Source organism: Patagioenas fasciata, chromosome 1, assembly GCF_037038585.1.
Source record: "Patagioenas fasciata isolate bPatFas1 chromosome 1, bPatFas1.hap1, whole genome shotgun sequence".
Taxonomy (NCBI): Eukaryota; Metazoa; Chordata; class Aves; order Columbiformes; family Columbidae; genus Patagioenas; species Patagioenas fasciata.
Genome location: NC_092520.1, coordinates 149,190,500 through 149,208,384, shown reverse-complemented (window position 1 = coordinate 149,208,384; position 17,885 = coordinate 149,190,500). Strand labels below are relative to the sequence as shown.

The following is a 17,885-nucleotide window of genomic DNA, read 5'->3' as shown; positions in this document are numbered from 1 at the left end:
CTCACTATGAGAACACTTATTACAGAAGAACCTGCAGCTTCAGAAATTCAATGAAGTTGCAGGACAGCTCAGCCAACGGTTTCACAACTCCTTGTGTTTCAGACTCACGAGGTAATGAAGTGGTACGTTAGGCAGGTACCAAATTAGAGTGAGGGCTGAGCTGCACCCGGCAGGCAGGCCCACAGCACCAGTGCCATGTGTTTCTGGTAGATCACAGGCAGGGAGCTGTGCAGTGACAGATTTTCACCTCTAATTTCTGTGATTTGTTAATATTGTTCCACCTGCAAGGAAGCAAAGTGAGAGGAGGCACAAGCAGATGGGAATGAGGTGGCACAGAGACCCTGTTTCCCACAATATGCTACAGATACCGCCTGGTTGAAACAAGAGCCAAAACAGCAGATACTTAATATTTGCAAATACTTCTCCCATGATTAGGTCACAAATTCAACCTTTGCTTTGGCCATTATGGCCCCTTTCCCAAGGCAAGGCTGTTCTAACAACGCTTACACACAGCTCTTCTTTCCCTCTGTAGATCAGGTTTATCACTTTTCAGTAGAAGTCAGGAACAGCTTCACTGCATTTTGTTCTTGGCAACAGCATCTAATCAAAGACACGTGTGGTTAGTGCTGCAGCCCAATATTATCAGAATGTTCTGCTACAGCTGTCTGCATCAGAAACCATCTTGCCTCCTCCAGAAACTGTATAGACACCTACTGCTGCAGAAAGCTCCTGAATGTTCTAGTCACGCATCTTACTGTGTTTTCCAAGGTACAACTTTGCAGAGCGCAGGTTTCCACTCCGCGGAGGAGCACGTGGGCAGAGTAGGCTGAGCGCTGAAATTGGAGGCACCATGCAAGAGAGAACCGGCCCAGACACCAGCGCTGCAGCCCCAACCTTTTCTAACCCAACCAGGTAGGGCTGTAAGCTTAGGAGTTAAAAAAAGTGGGAGAAACTATGCAGAAAAGATGCCGTTCTCACACTTTGTAATGGTTATTTTGGGGATGTCAAATCTTGTAAAGTAGCTGGTGTTTTGGTTTGGTTTTTGTGTTGTTTTGTTGTTTTTGTTGGTTTTTTTTAACCTGATTTAATCTCAGCTACACAGGTAAACTTGGAGTAAACTCACTGATTTCATCAAAGCATTTACTCAATTTCAGAGCTCAGCATAGATAAGAATACAGATGCATACATATATACTAGTTAAGAAAAGAACTGCCTACAAGCAGCCTGTCAAAGTACAGAAGAAATACTGCCCTGTTCAGGGGCTGCTAATGCAACAAAAGGGATTATCTCAAAACTATACTGAGACCAGAAAATGCACTTGGCTTTGACACTTCACCCCAGAGGCTCTTTCTGGGCTGCAAAGCTCCTCCTTGATTTCCAGTGCTTATTTAAGATGACTCCCTTTCCCTCCATAAAAACTAACCCTCGCTTGCAAGCTGCTCTGAAGCAAGTTTAACCCTCACGTGCACAACTTCAATTAAAGCGCCTGCCCTGCTGCTGCTGCTCCTCAGAGAGTGGGGAGCGCAGCGTTGAGAAAGGCCATGTCTGAGGCCAGGTCCAAATGCTGAACAGAAACATTCAATTCTCTCAGTTTTAAAGTTCCCCACAAGTTTCCCAGCCCCAGTCTCACACATATGTTACCTGGCACAACATATTTTTCGTGGTCCGGGTCCAAGGTGCTCCAGCTCCACAGCCTGAGCTGGGGAAACACCCTGGGAGGAAAACCCCAAATCAGCTGAAATGCAGCTTGCAGGCAGGGCTGTCGCTGCAGGGGAAAAAGGCAGTTCGGTCCTGTTAAACTCATCAGCTCTGCTCACACTTCTCTAATGGGGAGTAATTGATTGCAAAAAGCCAGCTTGGCACGCCATGTGGTCTGCTCCTGCCTCACTACGCAGCTGTCAGATGCGGAAGGGAGCGCTGGCAAAAATAAGCATGGCCAGGGTAGCTCTTTCTGTCCCAAAAAACACTCTCAGGCACGGAGCTCCAGCAACAAGCAGTGCTGGCAGCATAGCAAAGATGCTGTTTTATGAAAAACAGCAAGTTTTCTGAGGCTGGAGCTGTTTTGGGCCAGGATAAAATTTTAACTTTTAAAAAATGTTTTTGTCGGTAAAAACTGTGTACTTATATGTGTGTGCTAGCTTGCACTCAGGTCCCTAAGAAAAGCCCAAAGCTCACAAGCTAAGGCATTAACTGCAATCTGGATCACTTATATTAAACCACTGCACTCGGTCAGGCTTAGAGCTGGGGATGCAGCAAGTGCACTTATATATAGGGCTTCGAGCCTGGGGTCCCCAAAATTCTCCAGCCATCAATGCCCAAGTACTGACCTAGAATAACCACACTCCGCTGGTCCAAATGTATGCCAGGAATTTTTGAGAAGTTAACTTAACTTTGTGCTGCCAAGCTTACTGCTGGATCAAGATTTTCTCTTGCACCTGGTACAAGGCTGATCTAAATTCAGTGAGTTATGGGCTAGCTAACGTGACATAAGTGCAAGCATGGGCCTGGATCAGGTCTGGATCAAACTGCCACCACTGAGCGATCCAGCAGTGTGTAGATCCAGTGCTAACAATCCTGGAAAACTGCTGGTGTGTGGCAGATGGACCATGACTTTCCAACTCTCAGATAAGCATCTCTGTCAATGAGGCAGTTCTGGGTCAGATCCATCCAACTGTCTATTTCTGTTGTCCATGTCCTTTTGACTACAAACTCCATTTGGGGATGGAGAAGTCTTTTGTTTCTAGCCATTTTACCCAATATTGCACTGCAGTCAGTGCACCTTGACAAAAACTTTGGGCTAACTAAAATGTCATATTTCCAGTGGGAAAATCTTTTATCAAAACCTTCTCAACCAGTCAGGGATACAAGGGAAAAACCTGTAGGAACAGTCACGTCTTTAGACGAAATGTCCAAAGGCAAGGAGGATGTGGGATGTGCCTCCATCACACACAGACAGCCAATATTTCTGCATCTTCACTGGTACTGGCTTTTGGGGAAAAAAATTTTGTTTAAATTGCCTGTCTCCCAGTAATGATGACAAGGAATCAATCTTTTTTTTTTTTTTTGCCCCCCTTGGTTACTAGAGGTTTTAAATTATGTCTGAACCACCACCAAGATATAATATTTAGCACACAAACAAGATCCCACTGGATAAAAAACAAGCCTTACAGCTCAGAAATATCAGTGTGATGACCAAGTAACAGGCAACATACTTAACTTACTACTGATTCTGCTGAATAAAATGCCAAATTTCACCAGGATTAAGAGGCCTTTTCCTGGAATAAAGTCTGCAAGTCATAATACAAAGACATAGAGAACCATAAACTCTGGCACAATACATCTAATTTGGAGAAGTATCTTATGACTTAGTGTTAGACTTTGTCCTTGGCTCTAAATTAAAAGATATGAAGGCCTATGTTAAAGACACTTTGATCAGCTAAGTCACGAAAATGATTTACCTCCACTAGCAATGTGGTCATCCAGTCAGAACACAATGTAATTAGAGAAGATGCAGGAACCCTTATTTCCCATATTAGAGAGAAAATATGGACTAGAAATTAATGATTTCACTAACCTTTGAATGGCTATTTAACATTTGGACACATTCCCCTTCCCTTCCTTCCAATAACTCACGTGATAAACAAACCAGCTTCATTAGAGTATTTGAGTCCAAGATTTGCCTTCTAACAGATTCCTATCTGAAATATTTCCAGGTAACAGAGAAACTTTTCAGGCTTTTGAATACTATATGTACTACGAAAAGAAAACATTTTATAAATGAAAAATCCGATATAATTCCACAGGGTTTCCACAGAAATTTCCCTAAATCTTACATATGTTACTGAGGAAGGGTCTGTGTGCTATAGTTTTAATTAAAATACTATAATAACTTCCGGAATTCTATAGTGGGGATATAATTTCCCATTCATATCCATTGCAAGTCCCCAAAAACTTCATGTAAGAAAATATTTTCTATTAAATTTCATAAGGCATCCTCTTAACAGCACCATATTCCCTTGTAAATAAGAATTCCTCTTTCAATCAACACGACCAAGTAGATTGTTTCCACAAGGTGACATTAACTTAATTTATTACTGTCTTCTAGAAGCAATGTAATTACATATCTGCATTATTTTCAAGAGCAGAAAAAATGCATTTAAAGGTTTTCCTTTAACCTAATATATCACAATGAAACCAAAAATCTTTCCAGTATAGCCATGACCGCTCATACGCAACACAAATGTACCTTTTTCCTGGATCAATTGTACATAGCCAAAGAGCAACATGTTTCTCAAAAGCATGTTTTAAATTTAGTTAGAATAACACAAGACTGCAGTCTAGACCAAATGCACCACAAGCTAATCTTTTTCAGCTTTGCAGAATCATTTTGGCTTTTATTCCTACTTCTTTACTGCCTTTTGCCAAAATATCCAGCACTACCATCTCATAATTTCTTGCCTGCATTAAGAGAAGATGGCTGCTTTGATTTCTCTTTAAAGTGTTTAATAGCGGTGGGCAAGCCTTCAAAAGCTGGGAGCTTAGGTTTGGATGTGCATCTGAAAGGTAGATGCTTGCAGCATTTAGCCTTTCTATAAGCAGTTAATTCTCATTAATTAATCAGAACTAACTCTGTCCCCTTCCAAAGGGCAGAGCGGAATCATTATTCCTGGGATGGGGAAGCAAAACCGGAGTCACTCACCTCAGCCAAGATCCCAACCTCCTCTCCTCCTTGCAGAGCTCTGCTCGAATTGACACCCTGGGGCAGGGACAGGCAACCCCTCAAGGTAAAAAAGGATCAGGATGGGGCTGGGGTCTGGCCCACTGCTATCATGTAATGCTCCCCCAGTCCCCTCAGGTCTGCAGCTGAACTACAGAGAACTTAATCCAGTTCGCTCCTTCTAAACTTCGGCAGCTCAGTGGCTCTTGCAAAAAAAGCAGCAACAAAAATCATGTTTTTTTAAGTAAATGGAGCAGGTGCAACTTGGATTCCATACCCAAATCCCAGATGAATTGTGGATTTAACTTGAAAGCAGGCAAAAAGCTTAATTATGTTGCTGAATTGAGATCAGGGAGCAGATAAACGAGCTCTGCAGAGCCAACGGGACTTTCACTGATGACTTTGCTGGGGTTGGGGTTTGACTCCAATTGAAAAGAGGAGCTGCTTCTATAAATCAGATGATCCCTAACTGGATGTGATCTGATACTGAAGGAAAGCTGAACAAGTAAACAGGAATTCAGCTCCTAGTGAACTTGTAGCTTCAAATAACCTTAAAGAAAGGGATGGCAAAGGAAACTGAAAAGACAACACCACTCCATTACACAACTGGTCTTTAAAAAAAATGAAGATAATGTGTAGAGCATAACATGCTCCTAGAAAAAGAGATGCACCAGTAAGTCCCATCCTCAAGTGGCTGCCTTATAAGTAAAGGGGACTTCTGCTCAGGTCCATAAAAATTACAGATGATTCCACTACCTACCGGGTTCTTTTTCAATTACAGAAGTTAGGATTGTACAGAATAACACTAATTGGAACAAATGCATTAGCACAAAGAATCAAAAACATGCTCTATGCAAAAGTGATACTTCCATATGGTCCCTGCTTTGCTATGGCAGGGGGAAAGTTTTAACATGATGTGTTAAATTCCTGAAAAATACGAGCGCACTCTTTTCTGGATGCTGGCTTTCTTGCAGATTTTGAGATAGACACTGAAGCAAATGCCACCCTGTACGTAGCAGTGATCTCATATTCTAGTATTGACAATTAGGGTTGCAACATGAACTCTTGATATAGTGAGGAGCTGGTGAAAAAAAATGACAGCAACCCTGTGTTGGGAGCGTGCACTGTGCAACCCAGTCCTTGCAATGTCCACCATGAATAAGTTGCTATAAAAACAGTGCAGGTACCATTGGATGGCCTATTGCTTTCAGCAAATTGGAAATAAGCCCTGTAGCAATTGTTTGGTTGGTTTGTTGCTTCATATGAGGTTGTAAAAACAGCTTAAGTTGTCCAGCTATGATAGAGCAGCCCAGTCAGGTGCCACTGCTCTCAGGACAGCAGTGAAAGATGAGGAAAACTTAGAAATTGTTCCGGTAGGAAAAGTCCAATCCCATGAGGTGAGAGCAACCCCAGCTCTCCTGGTATGACAGTAGGGCAGGCAGCTCCTGGATGGCCCAAGGGTTCGCGTTGCCTCTCCAGTTCCTGCCTGGGGAAGGGCAACACAGAGCAAGAGCTGCTGCTCCTGCTTAAGTACTGACAAATTGCTCACAGCTCAGAATAACTGGATGCACATAGTTCTTCTAGATTTCCAAGCAATGAGGCTGTCTGTGATGTTCTGAGCAGCATTAGCAGCTATGCAGTAACCATAACTACATCTACATTTTGAAGGGGGAAAAACATAGGGCAGTTTAAGTCTTTCACTGATCCAGCTATTTATTGTGATAACTCTCAAAACTGTGGCCTATAGAGTTGCATCCTGTCCACCACTCCCAAGACACCTATTTCACAGCCCTAGCCCTCCTGAAAACAAATTCTCCCTTCTTAAGATATGAAAACAATAACAACATTAAAATTAAATTTTGAGAGACAGTGAATTGTTTTCCTGTGAAATTTTTCAGGCTAAAGTAATACTATCATTAACAATTCCTGATTTCAATATGTGCTTGTAACCCTCAAATGAAAACTAAATAAAAATAAATATTTTCTCAAAATATTTCTGGTTTGCTACAGCCAATTAAAGAAAACATTCAACCACAGTGACTTAGCTTATATCACTCTCCCCCAAGGCATGGCTGCAGACAGAAGAGGAATTGTTTCAAATACCCATCAATCCCCAGAAGGCAAGGCCCAAACATATAATGAGATATCAGGCAAAAGGCTTATTCCTTTCTGTTTACAACATCTTTTACATAAATCCTTTGGCCCTTACTTAACTGTTATTGGAAAGAAAATGCTTGACATTTTGCCCAGGTAACTACTCAGCAACACTGAATTAGGACTTCAGTCTGTGACACACATACACAACTGCCACATCCATAAATATTGATAAAAGGCTATTGCTTGAAACAGAGATAGAAAAGCACCTGGCAGCATAACCCTAGAAAGACAGGTCTCTAATTTTTCCCTATTTCATTCAAGGCTTTTGTCTAAATAAAGGAGAATGACAACCTCTTGTATAGAAGGAATAGTAAAGCACAGGAAAAGCCCTATTCAAGATATAACGTAAGAGAAGTGCTAAAGACTGTTCTACATAAAGAACATCAGCCCTTCCTAGAGCTGTTGCTATTAAACTGCCCCACTCCCAAGGAAGGGCAAAAAAACAAGGTGATTTTTGTCCTGTCATAGTCATTAACGTTAGCAGAAGTCCCCGTCACCTCTCACGTCATTTTACACCCAGAGGATGTAAGAGAGCTCATTTCCTCGTAACTCAGAGCCAAGAGTTCAGCTCTCTCTGGATCCTTTGGCTGGGAACTGCCTATCTCTACCACAAACTGCCTTCCCTTCTCAGACTAGTTGCCTGCCAGCCTGGGGGAAGGGCAAAAACCAAATATTGCAAAGCAGGACACTAGTGATCTGAGCAAAGTCTGAGATCCAGGGACTCTGACACAGACTTACTCCAGAGAAATCATTTAATCCTCTTGCCTCCGTTTTTCTGCCTGAAAAAAAAAGCAGCAACTATCAATTACCTGCTTTGTAGGTCATATATTTGCAAAGCCCTCAGGAAGAAGAAAAGCACTATACAAGCTATATGTACACGTGTTAACGCTGATTAATTTTGCCTGCGCGAACGTACCCTTTTTTCTTCTTCACTGCCCCTCCTCTCATTATATCAGCAGTCTCATCTGGAGGAGGACAAGGAACTGCTGATGGCTGAAGTATTTTCCGCAGTTGTTCTTTTGAGATTCGGAAATGCAACCACTCAATAAAACCTTGTGTTCAGCTGACTGTTTCCTTAATAGCTTTGCGCTTTCATGTGTTTCCTCATTCTCTGTTACATGAATTTAAAGCAATCTGATTTCCAAGTTAATTTGAAATGATGCAAGATCCATTAGTTGAGGGTATCATTTGCAAAATAACTCCGAGGGACAACTTTCACTCACTGTACTACCACTTATACTATCAGCAAACAAAAGCAGGGCTAGTCATCTGAATAAAGGCAGTAGGATTTGACCCAAAAAAGTGAATAAGTATATAACAGAGCACAGAGATATAGCCTACTGCCTAGGAAGCTTGTAATAAATACAACAGCTCCTACACAGCCTGTTTCACACCAATGAGCAGCTGTTTTGTGTTAGTGCTTATACAAATAACCATCAGAATATGCATATGACTTTGCAACAGACCACCTAAAAGTGTTTTTCTCAGAATTTTTAGAGGAATACAATTTTTATGAGGAATCCAATTTAAACACTTTGTGGAATAAAACTAGTGTTTCAGTTACCACAAAGTAATCCCAAGTGAAATTGAGGACTAGTGTTTTGTTGAGAGCTCCACAATCCCATCAGAGATAACAGACACTGACCCCCTGCACCCGATGATATAATTGGACTTTCTGGCTTGCAGTCTCCAAGAATTACCATTTATGTTCATGGGTGGAAAAAAATGCACTGGCACAGGTTGCCCAGAGAGGCTGCAGAGTCTTCCTCCTTGGAGATATTAAAAAGCCATCTGAACATGGTCCTAGGCAACTGGCTCTAGGTGGCCCTGCTTGAGCAGAGAGTTGAGACCAGACAGCCTCCAGAGATCCCTTTCCAACCTCAACCATTCTGTGGTTCTGTGAAATGGGCAATGGTCTGGTGCATCCTGGATGAACATTCTTTGCCACTGCAGTCTCTGGTCTGGATACTGTGGAGATGTGAGAAGTAACACCTCAAAGTTGTCCTTGAGTAAAACGGAATCAGAAGCACCCAGATTGCTGAAGTGACAACTGTTAGAGGCTGGAAGTGGAGGAAAATCCCAAGGCAGAGGCTGAAGGATGGAGCAGTGGCTGGATTTTCCTCATCCTCTTCAACAACTGCAAATCCTCCACTCTTAGATGGGTATGCAGTCAATGGCTTACAGGCAGGAAGCCAGCCGTCTAATTCCACAACTGAAGCCAGCAGGCTTTTAACACAGCAGTACTGTCACCTTTGTTTTTACTGACCACCTAATGTAGCAGGAAAGCTGAGTAATACCACAATAAAAATATCACAGGTTAACTTTTCAGATATTGCTCATTAGGTAAAGACACTGGACAACTAAAGTTGATAATGCCATTGTAATACCAAGAGAAAGAGTCTTGGAGAACAATCCTCAGGAAACACCACCTCATCTCTGCATTGAGCTGTTTCAAGCATACCAAAAAGTCTCTGTTAAAAATAAAATAAGATAAAATTTTGGGTAGCTTTGCTCCTGCCAAGAAATTTGCTCTCAAATGACTACAAAATCTCTCATGCTACCATGCCAAAACTGAAAGGCAATATGTTTAAAGTATTGTATAAGGGAAGAAGCAATTACATCTGCTTTTAGAAATCGGGATGGTGGTCTTATTAGAAAGGAATTCAATTGCAATAGTTACCTCGGCATGTAAAGGACTCGCTCTGCCACCACAAATCCCACCCTGAAGAAGAGGTTGCTGGCTGGGATGAATGGGAAAACCAGGAACAACAAGCCAACCAAAACTTCTTTGTGTTCCAGTTTCTGCAATAATACAAAATTAAACAAGTATCAACTAAAAAAGTGCAACTTCATTCGCCACTAACTTTCCCCTTTCCTTTTGAGATCCTTATTAATAAAATAAGCAACTTAGATTAACACTTGATATGTTCTGCATTTAGAAGAAATTATTCCAAGATACTGTTCTTCCATATTTACCTACCGTGCTTTGGATATGCCCAGAAAGCACATAAACACTGACCACAGCGTATATTATTACCCTTGATATATTTTCCAAGGTCAGCTCTATTGTAGCTCCCGTGAGATGGCATAGATAGCATTTAAGATATACCCCATATTGGTAATACGTAAGTATAGAATAGGGTGAATGTATATATTAGCATGTCTACCACAGTGTGGCTGTATGTAAACACACAAACGCATATCACATACACACAGATCACTGTGCTCAATCCTAAATGCTTGTAACTGAGGAAAAAAAAACTGTGCAGTCACGTTTTGTGTAAAGAAAACTAGTCATGAATGGCACATTAATGCAGTCACTTTATCCCTTTCGAGGCAATATCTAAACTTGAAATGATACTTTAACATAGGAGGTCTCCATACTCAGAGTTGAAAATTTGAGATGTGCAATATGTTAAAGTTCACGTCTTTCACTTGAGCTCTTTGAGGAGAATTCAAATTGCCACATGCAGAAAACAACTGCTGCATGGCCAGCACAAGCATCTCAGGACACTGTGATCAAGAGCAGCCACTGTTCCTGCCACAGAGGGACCCAAGCTTCCTTGGGCAAGCCGAGTTTCAAATTTCACCCCAAGATGGTGAATCAGCTCATGCTTTCTGCCGATGATCTCAAAGAATAAAATCAGGCTAGCATTAGGTCTGTTAAATCACCCAGGCAGACATCTGCGCATTCCTGCCCTGCAACAATGCTGCCTCTGCAGAGCCCTTCTGCAGTCATTGGGAGAAGCTTTGTCACACTTAGAAACAGATGCAACCAAAATCACTTGATGGCTGCAGCACTTCCTAATTGTTGTGGGTGATTTCTCAACTTTGGAGAGGAAATTGGCTTCCCTTTACTAGAGTGATCTAAATTTAGAAACGTTTAACAAGATTTTTGAGTAGAGGAGCTCAATCAACGACGCGGTGCTGAGCAGAACAACCTGTCTTGATTTTGCCCAGTTAGAGACTGTGACACTGGTTACCACTGGCCTAGGCAGTGGCTGAAATTCAGAAGTCCCATTATTAAAATCATCATCTTGGGCCTCCCATCATAAGAAGGAGATTGAGGTACTAGAGAGAGTGCAGAAAAGGGCAACGAAGCTGGTGAGGGGTCTGGAGCACAAGTCTGATGAGGAGCAGATGGGGGAACTGGGGCTGTTCAGCGTGGAGAAAAGGAGACTGAGGGGAGACCTTATCTCTGTCTACAACTACCTGAAAGGAGGTTGTAGCATGGAGGGGATTGGTCTCTTTTCCCAAGTAGCAAGAGATGGGACAAGAGAAAATGGCCTCAAGTTGCACCAGCGGAGGTTTAGATTGGATATTAGGAAAAAATTCTTTATAGAAAGGGTTGTCAGGCATTGGAACAGGCTCCCCAGGGAAGTGGTGGAGTCACCATCCCTGGAAGTGTTTAAAAGGTGTTTAGACAAGGTTCTTAGGAACATGGTTTAGTGCCAGGGTTAGGTTATAGTTAGACTCGATCACCCTGAGGGTCTCTTCCAATCAAAACAATTCTGTGATTCCATGATCTTATTGTGTTGGAAAGACAATGAGCATTTACTACGGATACAAATGCAAGAGTACATGCTACAAGGCTCTCTCTGATGTTGCTTCAGAGGAGCTGAACCACAGGATCACAAAAAAGTACACTGGCTTCCCCGGCTCAAAGAGGAAACAGAAAGGAGAGAACGGAGAAGAACTTACGTCTTCTGACTTCTTTACAAATACCTGCTTTAAACAGTTCCACCATCACCTGTGCTATTATCCACTTTTTCAGCATCTTGTAATTGCAGTTATCAGTGCCTTCTTGCAGTCACAACAGCACCAAGAATACATTATCCCTACCAATTCATGAAGCTGATGAGCAGAAGTGCCCGGTAATGGTCATTTTGGCTTGTAATTACAATAGAAAATTGAATAGAAAGAAAAAGAAAAGGATAAAAATTATTTCTCAAGTCTAGATGCAAAATATCAGTCCTAGCTTAACTCCAACTTCCCTCCCTCCCTCCCACCCAGCTTGGGACACTTCATATCCATTTCTCTCCTGCCATTTGACACACTCTTCCCTTCTCACCTTGTCTGGCCTAATTATGGTGCCCATTTGCTGCCACTACTTTACCCCAGGGGTTTCACAACACAGACCCAAAGGCACAAGAAATCATCTTGGGCTAAAAGGAGTGCACTGCTAATGTATAAAATGTTGTCTGTCCCCAGGATATGCTCTCAGTTTCAAATGAACCAGCTATCAAATATTTCTCCAGCTGCTGTTCGTTAAATCAATAATTGGGAAAGCAACCTCTAGTTTACATCTCTAGGAAGGACACAGTGTTATTCGAGGCTGCAGCATTGCAGATAAGCAAAGAAAACTGAATGCTAGAGAAAGACAAATAAAGCCTGTACATCAAATGAGAAAGAGGAAAATGTGGCAACAACCTCAGCTGAAGGAAAAAATGGCATTGTGTGCCCCTTCTACCTCCACAAGTCACAGCTCTAGACTAAGGTGGCGGAAGGCCACCAGCTTAGTCCCTCAGAAACGGGAGCCCAGCAGCATGAACCATCTTCATGGAGTAGCAGAGCCCTCTGTGACGCTACTTATTTCTGAAACAAGAAACATTTGGCAGCACCCTCTCTAAAGCATCTGTTTCAGACACAGGCTTTTGTGAAGAGCCAGTCCTTGAAGGCCCAGGCTTCAGCTGATTCTGCTCTATGTGTGGTCCTGCCTGCAAACCAGCAGGTCAAACTGCCAAGCTTGTGCTACGGTCACTCCAGAGCTCAGTTGGGGTTTCTCCTCTCTACCCAGCCATTGACTGTCCCAAAACCTGTATAGGCACTTCGTGTATTGGACATTTTGGCCCTGCAGCTGGGGAGAGCCTGTGGGCAAGAGGAGCAGGGGGGGCTGCTGGTCATCTGAAACTTGTCAGTGGCCATTAACTAGATGTTTTGGATTAAGCCTCTGGCACAAACAATACCTAAATCACTGGCTGCCTGTAGTTCGGAATTTATACTGGAGGAAAACATTACCCTATTCACAGCCAGATCTTATTTTGCACATCCCTAAACAAGTCCTACTGACTGATTGGATACTGGGGAGATCTCATCAATATTTATAAATATCTCGAGGGTGAGTGTCAAGAGGATGGGACCAAATTCCTTTCAGTGGTGCCCAAGAATAGGATGACTGGCAATGGGCACAGACTGAAGCACAGAAGGTTCCATCTGAATATGAGGAGAAACTTCTTTACTTTGAGGGTAACAGAGCACTGGAGCAGGCTGCCCAGAGAGGTTGTGGAGTCTTCTTCTCTGGAGACATTCAAAACCTGTTTGGACACATTCCTGTGTAATCTACTCTAAGTGAACCTGCTTTAGCAGGTGGGTTGGACTGGATGATCTCCAGAGGTCCCTTCCAACCCCAACCATTTTGTGATTCTATGAAAGCTGGCTTTTGCCCTGACCCAAGAGCTGCACATGCTTCTATCCCAGCCTCATGAGGGCTCCAGGCACAGCAGAGCTACCTATCCCTGTCCCCCCAGCAAGGGCTAACCTCTGCTCACCTAGGCAGCTCAGAAAGAACAGAAAAAAAGGACAGAAACACAACCACAATGTGTTGAAAGGACTGTGTATAGATAACCTAAAAGCACGAGTCTCATAAGACACTATATTGTCCTTTATCTTCTTCCCTATCAAAATTTACTTAGCAGATTCACTTTTTATTCCTCCTTCCCCTGGAGGGGCTGATAGATTTATAGAAGAGCAGACAAGCAGGACAAAATGGTGCAAGAACGTCAGGGAATGCTACTGTAGGGCTGCAGGAACAGAGGACAGCACAATCTTCATCCAACACAAACGACAGGAGACGCCCTTCACACTTTTTTTTTTTTTTTTTTAAATAAACTAGATAAGTTAATACATAAAATCTACCAAACTGCAGCTCGTTACATTTTTCAGGGAAGAAAAAAAATTCAGGACCATTTATTTGGTTTAACTACTCTAGTCACGTGATTCCACTCAAGAGATTGTTGAGCTAAAAGTGGCAGAACCAGCATCTTCCAGGTGCCAGGAGCAGTAGTAAAAGCTTTTAAAGAGTAGTAGGCAATTTTTACTTCCTTTTTCCTTAAAATAAAAAGGCTAGGACTAGAAATTATAGATCACTTCATTCCTTTTACAGGGAGACATCTCCTTTCCTCTTAAAAATAGTGCTTTCTTCTGGAAATATAAAACATCTTCCTGTCACAGAGGTTTCTGGGGAAAAAAAAAAAAATGCACCTTTGAATTAACCTTAGAATGATTCTTTTTGTTAAAGACAAGCCAACTTTAAATCAAAATAACATTCCCTATAGCAAATCATTTGGTGAGGGTTTTCAAATTCACATCCACCTTTAATGACAATAAGGCCTTCATGATATTGTAACGAAAAACAATAACAAACCACTAATAAAGAAGATTTTTTTTTTAACCTGCTACTTTTCATAATTTATCAAAGAACTAAAAAACACCATTTATTCTCCCAAAGGCAAGGCAAAAAATTGTCACACTATCTCAAACAAAATAGCAAAGAATCACTCCAAGGCCAAAATCCATCAACGCAGCAATAAATCTCAAAAATTGCTTCCTTGGCAATTTGGGGGAAAAGGAAGAAAGTCTAGAGTTTACAACTGAAAGAGATCTTCTCGTATTACATATAAGACATATTCTTGCTGACTACTATTAAATCACAAGCCTTCAACAAGCCAGACGCCACAAAGTACTAGCACAGCAGGGACGCAGACTACTTTGACGTATCTGTCACAAACTATGGACTTGCATAAGCCCTGTGCTTCCCATTGAGAAAGCATCACCTGAGGTGCCAGATCCATTAAGCCTCACACTGTGATGGCAGGACTTATGTTCACATCCCCTGGCACCTCCAAGGAGTGAGGTGTTGGGAAGTAGAGCTGTGAGGACAACCTTCCTCCTGGTTGGACAAAATTGCACCTCGGGGAAGAAAGCAGCTGGGCAAAGAAGTCCAAGCAAATTTCCTTCTGTCCTACCTTGGAATGTTTCCGAAGCTGTTTATACATGCTTGCCTGTTTGATGGGAAAGTAGCCATCAAGCAGGTTTAATTTCTTCCTCTAAGAGTTTATTTTGAGAATGAGGCAAGCGTCACCACTCCACCACTTAGAACCAACAGCTCCATGGAGTAAAGTCTTCTTTCCTACCAAAAGCTTCAATTACCCTCTGTCAGAGAGCTCTGAATGGTCCATTGCAGCCAGTGAGATGTTATACTTGGATCATCTGACTGCAAGTGCAGAAAAGCTGGTATCCAGGGAAGTTGGTAGTGCATGGCTGTACGAAAGCAATGATTGCTCTTACACATTTTCAAACGCTTGCAGGCCTAAGAGGTAAGTGCATTATCTATGAAAAGAGACACAGAGATTGAAAGAAGCTACTTGACTGTCTGTAGACCACAGAGCGAGGATTACGCTTCTTCAGTTTATTCCTAACGTCCATTTGTGCAAACTGCACGCAAACTTAATTCACATGTTCCTGCTGCACCAGTCACTCGTGAAGCCACAAGCAGCTCAGCACCATGACCCTTCAGTGGCCTGCACGAAACCACCAGCAGCATTTCAGCTGGCAAGAGTTCAGGATCTGCAAACATCTGCTCTTGAACTTTCCACATACACGGAATAAAAGATAAAAAGGGACAGCGTTTATGCATAATGTGATAAAAAGCAAACTTAAGCTAATCAGAAATCAACCCTAGGGATTCATTCCTTCACAGGAAAATGATCTGTTGCTGTGAAGCTGCAGATGCAAGCACAGGGTGCTCCCAAGTCCCACCTCACTCATGCAGGCACAGACAGGTCATGGCAGAGCTGTACCATGCTGCAGGTACCATCAGCACGGTCTCCTTTAGGCTACCAGCAGAAATCAGGATGGGACACATACACCTTTATCTTCTGTGGCCAAACAGGGCACCGTGGAGCTGTGGCTGTTTCCCTCTGCTGCCTGTGCCACCACTTCTGAGCAAACAGTGCCAAAATTCAGGTGTTAACAGATGGTCTGAAAAACTCAAACATTTGGTAAGGAAAACATAACTGCCCAGCTTCAAATCTGGCTCAGACACTCAGCTTAATCAGCTTGCTCCTACAAAAAGAGCCACAAATTCTCTAATCACTACAATTTATCAGGAGTTTTATTCTTTCATCTCATTAAGCAAAACAAAACAAAAAAAATCAGCATCTTCAGTAGTGCCAGCTGCTTGAATCCCAGTCTTAGCAACTCACTGTCTTCCTAAAATAACTCAATTTTCCTCGGTGATCATCTTGTTCTGATAAAAACACCCACCGTTACTACTGAATAGAATTAAGCTAATTTTACACTCCACAGATAGTCCCAAGCCATGGAGATTTCCAATGTTATTTTGACCACCACTGCTGACTCTTTATTAATTACCAGACACATTGATCCTATTTTGAGCATTTGGCAACAACAAAAACTACTTTCCAGTTCACCACCAACAACACCTCTTCAGGAACTGGTGTACAGGAAAACATACACCAGCCAGAAACTGGATCAAAACGCCTGAAAGTATCATTGGCTTCCTAACCCAGGATTATGTAAAGAGAAATCCTTGGCACATTTCTCAGACCACCCTAATGAGATCATTCACTTTCTGTTTCCAGAAGGAAGCAAGTCCTGGTCTGTATCACTAGGTAAAACAGCCTATTTTTCAGAAATGCTGAAAGTGCCTAAAAGCATCATTTACATCAATGAGAACTGCGGATGCTCAACAGCTCTGGAAATCAGACTTTCAGTTATGGAATAAAAGCAGAAATAGCCCTTTCCCAATCCCATAACCTACAGCAGGGAACAGAAGTATATTCTACCGATATTTCACCTTTTACTTTAGTATCTTAAAGTAAAATTTTGGTATCTATTACTTTCTTTTTCTCTGTAGACTTCAGCTACCCTCTCATTCAGCTGCATGTTTACAGTCTTTCTTACCCAGCTTTCTAAAATTCCCTGGAGATATAAACTGGTTTTCCCAATCCCTAATCTCCGCAACCTCGAATTTCACTTGACAACCCGATCTGAGCAGGATGCAGGAGCACATACACCTTTGAAAGAGAAGTGCAACATTCCAAAAGGAAATAGGAAAGTCAAAAAATTGCTCCAGGAATTAGAATTTGACCTTGTGGTTGTTTTTTGCTCTTCCCTTTCATTCTGTGACCACAGGCTGATTTACTACATGGAGGAGGGGGGAGAAACAAAAACAAAAAAACAAAAAAGGAAAAATTTAAACACATGCACACTGCTTGCAGTACATACTAATGTGATTACGGTGAGTTTTCTCCTAAAATGTAACGCAGAACAAGAGGATCATAACAGAAATCACGCAATGGCTTAGCACCCTAATGTTTAACTAAGACCAAGCAGCCACAATTAGCATCATTATTTCCCCCAGCTGTAAATTTCTTGGTCCTCACTCCACCTACCCTCTCCTACTCACCCCTACTATTATGCCACTCCAAAACCTTTCAGCTCTGAGTGGGTCTTGAAATATGAACACAAATCAGAAGAAGAAAATGGCAGAAACAAAAAGAATATATCTGAAAATACAGTAATTCTGTGTTAATATGTTGAAAATGGCAGAACTATGTGCCCCTATGAAAATGACCTACTCAGCATGACAAACTCCTGCCCGTTTGGTGAGATGCTGTTTATCTTCACGGTGGGACAAATCAGAACTGCTTCAGCTATGGTTGTATTTACTCAGAGTACCAGGCCCCAAACATGTTATTTCAAAAATGTACCAAGGACAAAAACAATATCTGATGCAAAAGGTATTTTAATGATTTCACTTTTTTGGGGGTTTTTTTAACCCAGAACGGCAATCGCACACAGAGTGAGGAAGGTTTCATCTTGCACCTGAGCCTGTCGGCTGGCACAGCAAGCGCCCTGGGAAGGTTTCCGTGTTGTTTCCAGCCCCCCCGGGGACCTGCAGCTGATGCGCTTGCAGCGCTCGGCAGAG

The 17,885-nt window shown here is 42.2% G+C and overlaps 1 protein-coding gene across 3 annotated transcripts in view; it reads right to left on the bottom strand.

Moving 5' to 3' along the window:
- TMTC1 (transmembrane O-mannosyltransferase targeting cadherins 1) overlaps nt 1-17,885 on the bottom strand; it is a 150,009-nt gene that overhangs the window by 55,075 nt on the left and 77,049 nt on the right. For all 3 annotated transcript variants that reach the window (XM_065841836.2, XM_065841827.2, XM_071817312.1), the window contains exon 9: nt 9,555-9,676. In XM_065841836.2, coding sequence (XP_065697908.2) covers nt 9,555-9,676 — 122 coding nt within the window. The remainder of the gene's footprint in view (nt 1-9,554; nt 9,677-17,885) is intronic.